Raw genomic sequence first — 16,889 nt, forward strand, 5'->3', positions numbered from 1 at the left:
TCATCAGCTGTTCTTGAAATCTATACCTGGAGAGATATATATGAAATTTTTACAGTAATCTAAAGCTAAAAGCGTTCTTACGTCCAAAAGAGCTTGTAGTTTCCCTTTAGTTGTTTCATGACATAATTCCCTCTCTAAAATGATCATCTTCTTAAATCTGAGCTAAAAATCTTGCTTCTCCTGGGAAGCTGCTTCTTAGCACAGCAGCTCAGCGTGATCTCTGTCTCCTTACCATGTATTCTTTTGGTGGTTGCCTTATAATAATAATGGCAGAAGGAATAGAAATAGTAGTCATACTGGGAGCTGCTAATAGTAATTTTTTAAGCACTTAGTATATGTGAAACATTGTGGTAAGTATGTTACCAAGATTATTTTATCCTTTCTATTGCCCTGTGAGGTATTTATTATTATCCCCACTTTTTAAAATTTATTTATTTATTTATTTATTTTATTTTATTTTATTTTTTTTGAGATGGGGTCTCGCTGTCACCCAGGCTGGAGTACAGTGGCACGAACTCGGCTCACTGCAAGCTCTGCCTCTGGGGTTCATGCCATTCTCTTGCCTCAGCATCCCAAGTAGCTGGGACTACAGGCGCCTGCCACCACGCCCGGCTAATTTATTTTTTTGTATTTTTTAGTAGAGACGAGGTTTCACCATGTTAACCAGGATGGTCTCGATCTCCTGACCTCATGATCCACCCACCTCGGCCTCCCAAAGTGCTGGGATTACAGGCGTGAGCCACCGCACCCAGCCTATCCCCACTTCTAAAATAGGAAACTGAGGCTTAAAGAGGCCACATAGCCAGTAAATGTGCACATAATATTTGTGTACCTAATTTCTATGATAAAAGGGTACTTTCATTTATAAAAAAATAAAATCCAGAATTTCTCAAGTTGCTATTGAGAAGGTATCTCCCAATAGTGTGTTGGAAAAAATATTTAGACCATATTTTCTGAGAGGTAACAATCCCTCAGGCCTCCCACTGCTGAAGATACTGCTGTTTCTTCTTAACCACTGGCCCATGTGTGTAAATAATTGTCACAGTATTATAGGTGAGACAGAATTACAACATTCCAACAAGATTCTATGAAAATAGAAGATAATAAAATGGAGAATCATTCTATGATTCTAATTACTCTAATTTCAAAGTCTAGCTGTGTCATCAGTGTGTGATTCATTTTAAGTATCTGTGTCTTCCTTCTGTGTCTTAGCTCACTTCTATGTGGCAATGACCATGTTTAATATATACCTAGAAACTTTGAGTCTTTAAAATCTGGTCCTGGAGTCAAATATTCAAAGAGCTTGGAGTCTCTACTCTTGGTTTTCCAGAGTCCACTTTCTTTTCAATTCCTATTTGTCATTGGGAGTCTTTCTTTTTCCTGGTGATTGATGCCAGGGGTGACTTTTTACTTTATGTGAGATCTGAGCTACCTACAAGTGTGGATTTTTTACCTTTAAGTCCTCTAAAAGTTTGCTGTATAAGAATATAACAGAACTTCAACATTTATATGTGTGTTAAGCATGTGTAAGAAAATAACCCTCATTACTACATCTCACTGGCCAGTTTATCAGCTTATTGAAAACAGAAGTTGTCTTCTATATATATGCTTATATTCCCCCACAATGCATGGTACATGGCCTTTAAATTGGATGGATATAGTAGATGGATGATATTAAACTGTTTATTATGGATTTAAAGTGGAAGATTGAGTGTATGTTTTATTCCTTCTCTCCTTCTGAAATTGATTAAAATGACATGATAGAATGAAAGCATAAACCTACTAAGATAAAACCTACTAAGATAAAAGGAATGGGAGAGGAGATAGCAACAACAACAACAAGATTTGAAGCTTAAAGCAGATAGATGAGCAATAAGTCACCTAGTCAACTTCAGAACATTGAATTCTAAGACAGCATTGTAGAAAATACAGAACTAACCTGGGATGGATCACGCAACCCCTATAGGTTCAGGAAATGGTGCCAAGTACTTTGGAAGTATGGTGAGAGGGTTGAGGCTAGGTTGAAAATGAAAGTATTGGTTGAAAGTCTGTTTAAAAAGCAACGAGACCAAATTAAACATAGGCCCAGCAATTTCACTCCTAGGCATGTCTCCAGAAAAATTGAAAACAGGTACTCAACCAAAATACTTGTACACAAGTGCTTATAGCAGCGTTATTTATAATAGCTAAAAGTTAGAAACAACTCACATGATGAAAGAATAAACAAAATGTGGTATAGCCATGCAATAGAATATCATTCAGCCGTAAAAAGAATGAAGTACTGGTACATGCTACAACACCATATGAACCTCAAAAATGTCATGCCAACATAAGTAAAAGAAGCCAATCCCAAAAGACCACATATTGTATGGTTATATGAAATGTGCAGAATAGACAAATCTGTAGAGATTGAAAACTGACTGTAGGTTGTCAGGGACTGGGGAGAGACAGGAATGGACAGTGACTGCTTAATGGGTACAGGGTTTTCTTTTGGCATAATGAAAATGTTTTGGAACTTGATAGGAGATGGTGGGGCACAATGTTGCAAGTATGCTAAGTAGCACTGACTTCTGTACTTTAAAATAGTTAATTATATGTTACGGGAATTTCACCTCAATAAAATAACAATAACAATTAACATCCCCTTCCACACAATTAAGGAACTGTCTTTTCACTACTTTTGCAGAAGACTGGGGATTTGTTCTCTGGAGAGGGTTAAACAGAAGGTTTCTACGATAGAGGGCACAGCTTACAAATGAGAGTGGGGATGCTACTGAAGTAAAGGGGAGTTGAGTAAATATTTACATGCTGTTGTAGAGATCTTAGGAATAAACCTGTGCAGATAAGAGGATTCTGCCAATACAAGAGACAACATTGAAGAAACTTGGGATTAGAGGTACCACAAAGAAATGGCCACAGCACCCAAAGTAAGCCATAGTTGACAAGCCTTACCACTGGGCAAAACACTTAAAGTCATTGTTTTAGCATCCTGCCCCTGGTGGACAGTCAGAGGTCACCTAACATGTAATGAAAACTTCTACTATTAATATTAAAAACAGATGCCAGAATACACTAGGGAAGAAAAAAAGCTACTTGGACGAAATAGAGATGATGAAGACAGAAGAAAAAGTTTAACATTCTCAGAGAAATAAAAAAAATTATTTATTTGGAGATATATTTACATAAAGTAAAAGTCACCCTTTTTAGGTACATCATCTATGAATTTTGAAAAGTTTATACTAGTTGGGTAACCTTCAGTCTACCTGCATTACGTCAGGATACAGAAAATTTTTTTCAGTTCAACATATTTCTCAGCTTCTTGTTCAAAAATGTAATTATTACTTAGAGGGTCAGGATTACAGTAGATTTGCATCAAGACTTCTAAAACTACATTTTAATAAGCATTATAGTGAAAAAATTCTAATTTGAAGTTGTTGACTGAAAAAGACAACATGGGGGAATTTTACTTATTTTCCTCTGTTCCTGTCTGATGTCAAGGGGAAGGATAAAATGAGATGAATATTGGACTTTAAAAATACAGATATCTAATATTGCTAGATAACAGAATGAGACAGATTTTAAAGAGAGTACAGTTCAGTATAGTCTTTTAAGCAAATAAACTGATTTGCTCCAGAAGCTTTAGGATTCTAGATATTTCATAGAACTGAAAGGCCAAAACCCATGACATTCTTTTTATTCTTTGGATATAAGACATATTATGAGTGAGGAGAAATGTTGCTTTCAAGGCTACTGCATGTGGTCATGCAAGTTATATACTCAATCACTTTACCATAGGAAGTAGCTCTGGTTGCATATCTTTTAGGATGGTAATCTTTACTCAGTCTGGGATCCCTTCCCAACTTTTGGTGTATCAAATGTAATTTTTTTCTCTAATGCTTAACTTTTTCTATTAATATCCCATATTAATTGTCTTCCTCTATACATTGACCTATGTTACCATTTAATAAATTAGCATTTATAAAAAAACCTAAAATCCCTATGTGTACTTTATGTTCTTGTTTCAGTGGTCTGTCTAGTCTACCACAATGCAACTCTCTCAATTTCTGTGGCTTATAATATGCCTTGCTTTAATTTTTTAAAATTGCATTTTTCATAGCATTTCTTTTGTTTTTTGCAAATGAACTTTAAAGGCTTTTAATAAATACAGTTGACCCTGTGCACGTGCCCACAGATTCAACAGTGGATTGAAAATATTTTTAAAAAACAACACAACAATAAAAATAATATAGATTTGAAAATATAGTATAACAATTATTTACATAGCATTTACATTGTATTAGGTATTAAATGTAACCTATAGGTGATTTAAAGTAAATGGCAGGGTATGTGTAGGTTCTATGCAAATGGTACTCCATTTTATATAAAGGACTTGAGCATCCACAGATTTTGGTGTCTGCAGGGGTCCTGGAACCAATCACCCAAGGATACGGGATGACTGTACTTTTAAAAGTCTATAGTATATAGAGTGAAATTCTGTGAAATTTCCACTTTCATCCCTGTTCTGCATGTTTTATTTTTATTATTCATGGGTTGTTTGTGTGTGTGTGTGTGTGTGTGTGTGTGTGTATGTTTAACGTTGTGAATAGGTTTTTCTCCATGATTTGATGTTTTTATTGTTTTTATTACATTTTAATTTCACCATACTGTACGTAAAATCTCTGTAATTTATTAACTTATAACTACAATTATGTACCCTTTCACCAGCATCTCCCCATTCTCTCCACTCCCCAACTCCTGTGTTATTGGTTCGATAGCATATGGTAGAAGCATCAATTTTTGTTTGTGTGTCTTGAAACTACCCAACTAATTGGAACCTTATTAGTTCTGATATTTTTTCATTTGACTTGCTTAGGTTTTCTAGGTAGACAATCATCATACATAAATAATGTCATTTCAATATTTATATCTTCCCTTTTTGTCAAGTTGCATCAACTAGAGTTTTCTGAACAATGGTGAATAGTAGTGATACAGCAAACTGTTGTCATTCACTATATGTGGGCAAAATAGTATTTGGCATACATTTGGACATACTACATTTTAAAAAATAATAGCTTCATTGAGATATAATTTACATAACATAAAATTTACCCTTTTAAAGTGTACAAGTCAGTGTTTTCTAGTATAGTCGGAGTTGCACAACTATCACCACTGTCTAGTTTTATAACTTCATCCTAAAAAGAAACTCATACCCATTAGCAATCACTTCCTTTACTGTCTTCACTCACCACCCAAACTCCTGGCAAACATGAATCTACTTTCTCTCTGTATGGATTTTCCTGTTCTGGACAGTTCATATAAATGAAATCATACAATATGTGGTCTTTGTGACTGGCTTCTTTCACTTAAGCATAATGTTTTCAAGATTCAACCATGCTGTAGCATGTATCAGCACTTCATTTGTTTTTATTGGCAAATAACATTCTATTGTATGGGTATACAACATTTTGTTTAGTCATCAGTTGATAGATTTTTTTTAACATTTTTGGCTACTATGAATAAGGCTGCTATGAAAATTCATGAATAAGATTTTATATGGACATATGTTTCCATTTCTCCTGAGTGTATGCCTGAGAATAAAAATTGGGGCACATGTAACTATGTTTAACATTTTCCAGAAATCTTTTTGACTTCTATTACTTTGCTGTCCTCATCATTTATTCTCTGCCTCTTTCATTACTTCCTCCTTTTCTTCTCTGTCTCAAAATGTAGACGTTCCCTAAGTTTTGGGCCATAACTCTTCCTGTCTCTTAATTCTCTTTATCAGCAATTCATCAGACTCCCTTTTCCTGAGCTACCTCCCTCTTACTTTCAAGAATCTTTTGTCAGCCTGATCATTCTCAACCTAGAGCTCTGCATTATTACTGTCTACTAAATAATGCATTCTTGATTATCTTGCCGGCAGGAAAGTAGCACCATCTCTCTCTAAAGCCTGGACATAGGAGTTATAAAAATGTCGCATGACATTTTTGTTTTCTCAGTGCCTACAAAAGTTATGTTTATACTATAGTGTGTTAAGAATCTAATGGCATTATATCTCAAAAAATATGTACACATCTTATTTAGAAAATATTGTTTAAAATGCTAATGATCATCTGAGCCTTCAGCAGTTCACAGTCTTTTTGCTGGTGGAGGGTCTCGCCTTGATGTTCATGGTTGCTGACCAGAGTGGTGGTTACTAAAGGCTGAGATGTGGTGACAGTTTCTTAAAATAAGACAACAATGAAGTAGTCTGCTGTATCAATGGACTCTCCTCTCACAAAAGGTTTCTCTATAGCATGTGATGCTGTTTGGAAGCCTTTTATATTCAGTAGAACTTTATTTAAAATTGAAGTCCATATTATCCATTCCTGCTGCTGCTGCTTTATCAATGAAGTTTATGTAATATTTGATATCTTTTATCATTTCCACAACGTTCATAGCATCTTCACCAGGAGTAGATTCCATCTCAAGAAGACACTTTATTTGCTTGTCCCTAAGAAAGCAGCTCTTCATTATGTCAAGTTTGATCATGAGATTGCAGCAATTCAGTCACATCTTCAGGCTCCACTTCTAATTCTAGTTTTCTTCCTATTTCCACCACATCTGAAGTGACTTTCTCCACCAAAATATTGAATCCCTCAGAGTCATCCATGAGAGTTGAAATCACTGTCCTCCAAACTCTGGCTAATGTTGACATTTGCCCTCCTCCCATGAATTATGAATGTTATTAATAGCATCTAGAATGGTAAATCCTTTTCCAAAGATTTTCAACGTACTTTGCCCAGATCCTCAGAGAAATCACCATCTATGGCAGCTATAGCCTTACAAAATGCATTTCTTAAAAAATAAGACTTGAAAGTCAAAATTACTCCTTGATACATGGTATGCAGAATGGATGTTGTTTTAGTAGGCGTGAAAACAGTATTAATCTTGTACGTCTCCATCAGAGCTCTTGGATGACAGGTGCATTGTCAATGAGCAGTAATATTTTGAAAGGAATCTTTTTTTTTCTGAGCAGTAGGTCTCCACAGTGAGCTTAAAATATTCAGTAAACCATGCTATAAACATATGTGCCATCATGCAGGCTTTGTTGTTTCATTGATAGAGCACAAGCAGAGTAGATCTAGCATAATTCTTAAGAATCCAAGGATTTTCAGAATGGCAAATGAGCCTTGACTTCAGCTTAAAGTCACCAGCTGCATTCCCCTCTAATAAAATGAGTCAGGCTGTCTTTTGAATCTTTGAAGCCAGGCATTGACTTCTCCTCTCTAGCTATGAAAGTCCTAAATAGCATCTTCTTCCAAGAGAAGGCTATTTTGTTTACATTGACCATCTGCTGTTTATTGTAGCCACCTTCATTATGATCTTAACTAGATCTTCTGGACAACTTGCTACAGCTTCTACATCAGCAATTGCTGTTTCACCTTGTACTTTTATGTTAGGAAGATGGCTTCTTTCCTTAACCCTCACAAACCAGCCTTTGCTGTCTTCAGACTTTTCTTCTGCAGTTTCCTCACCTCTCTCAGCTTTCATGGAATTGAAGAGAGTTAGGACCTTGCTCAGGATTACACTTTGGCTTAAAGGGAATGTTGTGGCTGGTTTAATCACTCAGACTTTCTCCATATCAGCAAAAAGCTGTTTTGCTTTCTTATCATTTGTGTGTCCACTGGAGTCACACTTTTAATTTCCTTCAAGAACTCTTCGTTTGCATTCACAACTTGGCTAACTGACCCAAGAGGCCTACCTTTCAGCCTTTCTTGGCTTTCAACATGTCTTTTGAATAAGCTTCATTATTTCTAGCTTTTGATTTAAAATAAGAGACGTGCGACTCTTCCTTTTACTTGAACACTTAAGAGGCCGTTGTAGGGTTATTTACTGGCCTGATTTCAATACCGTTGTGTCTCGGGGAATAGGGAGGCCCCAGGAGAGGGAGGGAGGGGAATAGCCAGTTGGTGGAGCAGTCAGGACACAGACATCATTTATTGATTAAGTTTGTTACCTTATAGGTGTGGTTCGTGGTGTTCTAAAGCAATTACAATAGTGATTTCAAAGATCATTGGTCACAGATTATCATAACAAATATAATTAAATTTTGAAATATTTCTGAGAGTTACCAAAATGTAACACAGTGACCAGAAGTGTGCCCATGCTATTGGAAAAATGGCGCCAATAGACTTGCCCAACTCAGGGTTGCCGCAAATTTCCAACTTGTAAGAAATGTGGTGTCTGAGAAGCACAATAAAACAAAATGCAATACAATGAGGTATCCCTATATTCTTAAATTCTTGACTTGGTTTACTGTTGTGGGGGCTTTTGTTGTTTTTACTCAGAGTATTTTGGCAATGTATATGTGTTGAAAATCATTCTTATTGCATTACACATTTAAATGTTAGGCTAAAGAAATAATATTTGCTTTAGAGAAATTCAAGTATATCTCTACTTTAAATCTGTAATTATAAATGTGGTTATTAGAAGAAAGCATTTCTCCTATCACCTGCAATGCTTGCACTAACTAACGTTTTGTGATTGATTTCTTTAAATAATAAAGGTTTATGTGAAGGCCTTGGAATCCCCGTCTCTTCTGGGAGAAAAATAGATTGTGTAACACCAGCTCAATATTCTCTAAGCTTGCTTTGCAAGGAGCTATTGTCACTATATATTAGATGTAGTAATAAAGGATATGAAAAAGACTTGAATGATCATGCATTGAACTTGATGTTCACAGTAGATAAGTAGATCTTATGTCTGATTAGAGAAGTGGTACAAATCAGTGACTGGAGAATCTGAGAGTCACTTGCAAGAGATGACTTTTGTTTCCAGACCTTGAACAGCTTAACATGGAAACAGGCATAGGATTTTCTTTGATGGTCTTAATATTTTCACTTAATGAATTTATATTTCATCCAACCTGTATGAGAAGGTGACACTGATTAGCTTCCATGTGTTTTGAAAATGGAAGCGGTTCATATATATATAAAGACTCAGTGTAAATATGCTACTGGAGAGGGAGGCTGCCTTTAGAACTATTCATAAGAGTTGTAATAGTTATCTTTTTTTCTAGCTAAATCTATCTTATAAACGAAATTAGATGTGAATTTTTATTGATATTTGGTAAAAAAAAAAAAAGGACAATAAATGACGATCAAGTAAAATCATGACACAGTTAAAGGAATGTTTGAAATTAACTCTAAAGTTTCTTGAGCATGGATTGTAATGGTCAAGAAAGGGATGTAATTAGAACTATAGTGTGTTAAGAGACAAGCAGTTGGGACAGAAGGAGGATCACTTGCCAGGGCAATCTTGCAGTCATATTCAAGGCCACATGAGTATATTCATTAGCCAAGTAACTTGATCTCTGGTTGCATTAAGATATGATTCTGCTGGGCGCAGTAGCTCATGCCTCTAATCCCAACACTTTGGAGGGGTGAGGCAAGAGGATTGCTTGAGCCCAGGAGTTCAAAGCTGCAGTGAACTGAGATGGCACCACTGCACTCTATCCAGGGTAACAGAGTGAGACCCTATCTCTAAAAAAAAGGAACTTTAAAAAAGGAGGTAATTCCGTCACTTGTTCATTATTTGGGGGATCAAATTCTAATAAGCATATTTGACATATAAATATATTTGTAATAATGCAGAATTATTTAAAACAAGGTTTTGCTTCCTCTGTGAAGCATGAGGTATCCTATTATGCTTTATGTAAAGAATGAAGAATGAATAGGTAATCATGTAAGTATAGGGAATAAACGTTTTATTTGTTTTTCCAAATCTATAATCCTGTCAAACTACTTTGTGTTCAAGAATGCCTAGGAGTTCTGGTGACATAATTCATGAAATTTTGCATTTACTTTTTGTGTGGGGAAAAAAGAGAACTTTGAAATTTAAATTGTTGGCCTTTTTTAGAGGGATGATGAGGAGGGACAGGATTAAGTACTTACATTATGAGAAACTAATGTAAGTAATTATTAGGTACTGCTTTTCACATTAAGTCATACTTGTTTTCTGATTCTGTTTTTTCAGTTTCCATAGCAAGGCGTGTACAAGATCCATTAGCTGAGCTAGTGAAAATTGAGCCGAAGCACATTGGAGTTGGAATGTATCAGGTAAAGCAATGTGGATCATTTAATTTATGAAATCCATCAATACAAGGAGCAGTACTCAAACCTGGGATAGTAATTAAGTGTCTGTGGGAGTAGATTCCCATTTTCAAGGTTATACAGTTTGTGGAAAGTAGGAGTTTTAAGTCATCAGGGAAGGAGGGAATTATTTTTGTCGTTGTTCTCGTGTTAATGATTTTGATTAAGACTTAGAATTGACTGTGGTCAGATTGAAAGACTATGAAAACACTAGATGAAACTCATAACTAATTTGGAGAGAGAGCCTCTTCTTTTAACATTATTATAAAAATGGTGGTGCTATCTAAAATAATTACAATAGTGATATCATGCATTGAACTTGATCTTCACAGTAGATAAGTAGATCTTATGTGTGATTAGAGAAGTGGTAGGTAATAATGGTACTCGTTTTTTGTTGTTACTGTATTTTTAATTCTTGAGGTTGTATGTGTTCATTGGGCAATTCAAGACAGCACTAAACCTTGGCAGAGTGAATTTATGGTGATAGCAAAATGGTACGTGGGGAAGTTGTCTCCAGAAGGCTTGGGTCAAATTGTTTTCCTCCTTGTCAAAAGCTGTTAAATGTGAAATAGAGTATTTCCTTCTGTATAATTTTTATGGAATTTGAATGATAGGTACTATACTACACTTTTTCTAAAGAAATATATTATGTCATGGAATCTGTGACTACTAGATATGGAAGACACCTTAGAATTCATGTAACCCTACCCGCCTCATTTGATAGAAAAAGAGGCAGTGTCCGGGAGTACTTAAGACATTTACCCAAGATCTCATGGTAGCAAAGCTTAGATTAACCTGTCATATATTGAGATTCAACTGGGAATATTTCCATTTTATAGCAAGTTGGACTAAGGCATTCAGACCTTTAACTGGACTTACTCATTTCAGAAAGATAGTTGCTAAAGGGACTGATCTAGCTACAAGTAGATAGAAATGACTGGTATCTAAAGAGTACAACTGGCTAGGTGCAGTGGCTCATGCCTGTAATCCCAGCACTTTGGGAGGCCAAGGCAGGTGGATCACTTGAGGTCAAGAGTTTGAGACCAGCCTGGCCAACATGACAAAACTCTGTCTCTACTAAAAATACAAAAATTAGCTGGGTATGGTGGCGCGCACCTTTAGTCCCAACTACGCAGAAGGCTGAGGCAGGAGAATCGCTTGAACCCAGGAGGCAGAGGTTGCAGTGAGCCAAGATTGTGCCACTGCACTCTAGCCTGGGTGACAGAGCGAGACTCCATCTCGAGAAAGAAAAAGTACAGCTATAACAGTTTTGTGATATAGGCATTATAGTGAAGAGGAATTATATTCATTCAAGATAAAGTTATGGAGCATCTTGGCAAGATAGTGGAATAAAGAGAAGATTCCAAATTTATGAAACCTGGGCAGGCTAATAAGCTATTGACTTCAAAGAGATCTTTAAGTAAATAGTGGAGACCTAACCTCCAGATTGGGATTCAGAGATAACATTTAATGTGAAAGACTTTGGAATTCATTTTAACAACAGTGAGACGTAATAGAAGAGTTTTAAGCAAGGGGGGGTGGCACAATCTGATTTATATTTTTAAGCATTGGCTCTGGCTGATCTGGGAAGAGTGACTTAGGAAGAAGAGAAGCAATAGAACAGCTAGGAGGCTCTTGTACTAGCCCAGGTGAGAAATAATAGTGCTTGGACAAAGTTAATGGCAGTAAAGATGGAAAGAAGTCAAGTCTGTTTTGTAGAGTCTGTGTGGTGATAAGTGAGGGAAAGGAATTATGAAGAATTTGCTCCAAGGGTTCTGATATGTGGATGATGCTTGAGTAGAGCAGGTTTGGTGGGTTAAGATCAGTAATTCAGTTTTAGACATGTTAAGTTTGAGATGCCTATAAGAAATCCAAGGAAAGATGTCAAGTAGGAGTTGGATGTATGAGTCTGAGATTTAAAAAAATAGCCATATTAACATTGGACTACTCACTGTTCAGCAAATAATGAAACTAAGAACGTGATCAAGATGGTAGGCTGAATTAATGATATTCTTTAATTACACTACCATCATCTGCTGCATATTCAGAACTCCTAATTCCATGAGTTGACAGAAAAGGTGTACATGTGTACCTATATAAATACATATTTATTTGAATAAATTGATAACAGCATGGGAAAACAAGAAAGGGTCCCTCCCATTAGTGGATGGAAATCTCAGGAATTCCTGACAGATACTAAGCATGGGGAATCACACTCATGGAGAAATAAAACCTGGTGGAGTCACAGTTCAAAACATATACAGATCATTGTGTGTCATTGTGTTCTTGAGGTAGGTGCAGTTCCAGGTAGAGCCAAACTAGTCAGATTCATATAGTAGGGAGAGGGTCTGAAGTATTAGATAAGAAGATACATATAGCAAAGCTAGGCCTGTACTGACCTCCTCCTCCAGTATACTGTGAATCCAAGCTGAAGCACTGACCTTAACATAGGCCAGAGAGGCTGGGAGATAGCTCAAGAGACCTTCGAATGTCAGGAAGCTCAAGGAGCCTCATCCTGAGAAGATAAATTCCTGCCATGTACATGACACCTGGCATGATGTCCCACATTTCCCACATTATCACCGGAGGTGGGGAATAATAAACAGAAACAGCATACACAGACAGACAGTTAGGGACTCTGAAACGATCTCACTACCAAGAATGATTAAACATTTGAGGAAAACCTATGGTAGACAAATGAGGCACCAAACTTAATAAACAAAAAGTAATACTGAGTGAGACAGTGAATAGGTAACAGAGACTTTGAAATAAGTAAAAGTAAGATTCATAGAGAGAAAATAGATTATTGCATTTATAAAGAAATATGTATTAAAATGAATTCAAACCAATCAAATATCTTAGAATTTAAGAATGTAATTATCAGGATTAAAATGCATAATTGGACTAAATAGAGTGGACACAGTTAAAAGCAAATTAATGAATTGGAAGGTTGAATTCCTTCAGAATGCAGTTTTGAACTGAAAAAGGTGGAAAGCATGAACAAAAAGTCCCATGATACAGAGGACATTCTAAACCTTCAGCGTTCATCTGATGTAAAATTGAAATAGTATGGAGTTATAATCACAGAAGTAATAGGAAATTTTCCTGAACTGAAGACAGACAAGTCTTCTGAAAACACCTTATGAATGCAGAAGTAAAGAATAACAAAAGGCCAACACTAAATGCCTGCTTATGAAATTTCAGAATACGTGATAAAGAGGAACTGACTAAAAGTATTCAGAGAGCAAACAGTTTATCTGCAAAGGAAAGAATGAGATTGACATCAGTCCTATTATTGATAAAAAATAAATGATAGAAGATAGAATGCAGTAGTTGTGGAGTTGTGGGAAAAAACATTTTGAACTCATAATTCTAAATCAGGCAAACCGTCAATTTAGTGTGAGTGGAAAATAAAAACAATTTTGAACCTTCTCTGATTGTTTCACATCTTCTTTGAAAGAATTGATGGAAGTACTCCTTTCCAAAAAGCAGGGGAGTGTCCAAAGAAGGGAAAGACATAACATGGGAAACATGTACACACAGTAAAATGTATAGTTGAGCCTGATAGTTTTTAAAATCTATAATGTTAATCTTTAAATATTGAAGTCTAGATCAGATCAGTTCAACATGGGAGAGTAGAAGAAAAAGAAATGATAAAAAGTATTAAGATTCTTTTTCAGGAAAAAGATTCAGATATAAATTAACTCTAGAATTTGATTAAAAATATAACCTGAAACATATGAAGAACAACCACAAATAAGATATTTAATATAAATCATGAGAGTAAAATGTAAAAAGCTTATAATTTCATCCAAAGGTAGAGAAAAGAAAATAAGAAAGTATAGGAAATAAACAACAAAATATAAGGAGATAGGAATAAGTAATAGGTATTTAAAAGTGAATGGGCTAACTTCCCCTATTAATAGAACTTAAGACTTTAAAAAATAAAGTACAGCTCTAACTTATATATGTGCAAGAGACACTCCTAAAGAAAAAAAACAACCTTGATATTAAAGATTTGGATTAAAATATTCCACATAAATGAAAAAGACAGCCATAGCAATGTTGACCTTAGACAAAATAGAACTTAAGGCAAAATCATTAAATAGGAAAAAGAAAGATATTTCATGTTAATAACAGTCTTCCAAGAAAATATGATTGCCCTGAGCAATCTGTTACCTAACAGCATAGCTTCAAGAAATATGCATATTAAAAACTTTTCTAAAAATTAGATGAGACAGATTCACTGTTTTTGCAGGAGTCTTAGTAGACCATACCATATTAATATATACATTTTAAAAACAGCTTGAAGCTAGGCATGGTGACACACACCTGGCCTCAGCTACTCAGAACACTGAGGCAGGAGATCATTTGAGCCCAGGAGTTTAAGGCTATAGTGAGCAATGATCATGCCTCTGCATAGCCACTGCACTCCAGCCTGGATGACATAGTGAGACCCCCCATCTCTTAAAAAGACAAACCCAGCTTTATTGGTACATAATTGCACATCATACAATTCATTGATTTAAAATGTACAAGTCAGTGATTTTTTTAGTATAGTCATAGAGTTGTGAAAATAGAACATTTTTATCACCCCAAAAAGAAACGTATTCATTAGCAGTCATTCTCCGTTGTCCTTTCTTTACCAGCCCCAGACAACACTAATCTATTTTCCTCTAGATACTTCATATACATGGAATCATACAATATGTGGGTTTTTATGATTGACCTCTTTCACTTATAATGTTTTCAGAGGTGGTCTGCATTGCAGTATGTATCAGTACTTCATTCTTTTTTATGGCTAAGTAGTATTCTAGTGTGTGTATGTGTGGGTGTGGGTGTGTGAGATATTTTGTTCATTCATCAGTTGGTAGGCTTTTGGATTATTTATACCTTTCAAGTATTATAAACAATGCTGCTGTGAACATTTTTGTTCAAGTTTTTATGTATGTTTTCATTTCTCTTGGATGTATACCTCAGAATGGATTTGCTGGGTCATTTATTAACACATAATTTTAAAGCCATGTCATGAATTAGGAAAATTATTTGCCACAAATGTATATGTATATGTGATAACTGCATACTATTAAGGTTTTGTTTTATTCTTGATTTATATACATTTATAGTTGGTTTATATAAAACATTTACATAAAATATGTAAAGAGCCACTACATACCATTTACTGTGGAAGAAATCAAAGAAACCCAAATTTTAGAAGGTGTTATTATTTCAACCTAACAATTAAGTAAAGTTGTAATAAGATGAAAATATCTGTGCAAGTCAGAAGGATACAGTGAGGTGAACATTTTATATACACTGCTGGTAGAAGTCTAAATTACTATTTCTAGCAAATAGTTAATACCTATTAAAATGCACTTGTAAAAATGCATTTCTTTTAGTTCTCCCTTTAGCTAGTTCTAAGACAATAAGAACTGCTGTTAAGATTCATACACAAGTTTACTGTAATAGCAAAATATTAGAAGCAACTACAATAGCAAAATAGTTTTTAAAATTATAGTATGAGTTGAAATATACAACTATTTAAACAGGCTTTCAAGGAAGATTTAATAATGTGAGAAATTGCTCTTGTAGTATTTTAAAATTTCAACAAAGTTGTTGCTCTAGAATAAAAACAATTTGTGTTTTAAAAATGTAGGCATGTGTTTACATTGAAGAAAAAAAACTAAGCAGGTGACTGATACTTGTTCTTTGGTTGATGTGATTTTTTTTCACTTTTTGATTTTCAAACTTCCTATAGTGAATATGTATTAGGAAAAATTTGTTGTAAAATGTATAGCCATTAATAGATTTCCCTTACAATCAGAGTGGGACTGAATTTATTTTTAGTCTGGACTTCTAAGTGCTTTCAGTATAAACTTAATACTTATTTTCATTTTGATTTAAGATATGAGTAGATGGACAAACATTGCTGTTTAAAAAACGAAAGCTGTTCAAAGAGAGAATGTTAAATAGATGAAATAATAGAAGCTATAATATTATTTCAATAGAAACTAAAATACTTTTGGTTTAATAACAGCTAAAATGCTAAAGGCAGCGTTCCAATCCTTGTCTTAGAAGATGGGGAGAGGTGATTTTAAAAACACATGCCTGTCATTATTTCTGGAGAGAGAGGCAGCCAGTATGGTCAAATGACAACATATCCCTAACTGACCCCTAAAGACTTTGCTGGAAAGTGACTTGATGTTACTCCCAAGAAAACACTCCAGAGTGAGAGCAGGATGATGCAGGTTTGGCTCTGTTGAGTTCACTGGGACGTGGGGAATGGTGGTTTAGCTTGGCCTGTCATATCCTGAAAGCACAACTTAAATACATTGGATTTACTTGATAATTTTTTCTTCTTTGGACTGTGTTTTCGATACTTTCATGCTCATTAACACCTCCATTTGGTAATGAACACACACAGTAAAGTAGGAAAGACTCAGAACAGTGCTCTTTCCTCCTTTGTGCCTCTCTGTTAGATCATTTGGTGATGATAGAGAATGAAATGGTTGGCCAAAATAAGTTTTTGGAACTGTTATTGGATTCTATATCCAGGCCATCTTTATTCTTCATTATTGTGGATAACGAATAGTTACTGTAAAAGGAAAATCATCTTCCCAGCGGAAATTTTTCACAGTAAAACCTCAAAGGTGGGAATTTGCATTTTCTTTCACTCCTGCTCTGTGGGATCAATTCTATGTAAAAACAAATCAAAAAAATAAAAAACAAACTGTTTTATAGTCAACATGTAGAGAT

General features: G+C 35.2%; 1 protein-coding gene across 1 annotated transcript in view; it reads left to right on the forward strand.

The window, feature by feature from the left end:
- SRBD1 (S1 RNA binding domain 1) overlaps positions 1–16,889 on the forward strand; it is a 222,461-nt gene that overhangs the window by 124,384 nt on the left and 81,188 nt on the right. Inside the window, exon 16 of the mRNA XM_031008302.3 lies at positions 10,018–10,100. Within this exon, the coding sequence (XP_030864162.3) occupies positions 10,018–10,100 (83 nt within the window). The remainder of the gene's footprint in view (positions 1–10,017; positions 10,101–16,889) is intronic.

The sequence above is a fragment of the Gorilla gorilla genome, chromosome 12 (genome assembly GCF_029281585.2).
Source record: "Gorilla gorilla gorilla isolate KB3781 chromosome 12, NHGRI_mGorGor1-v2.1_pri, whole genome shotgun sequence".
In the NCBI taxonomy this organism is placed as follows: Eukaryota; Metazoa; Chordata; class Mammalia; order Primates; family Hominidae; genus Gorilla; species Gorilla gorilla.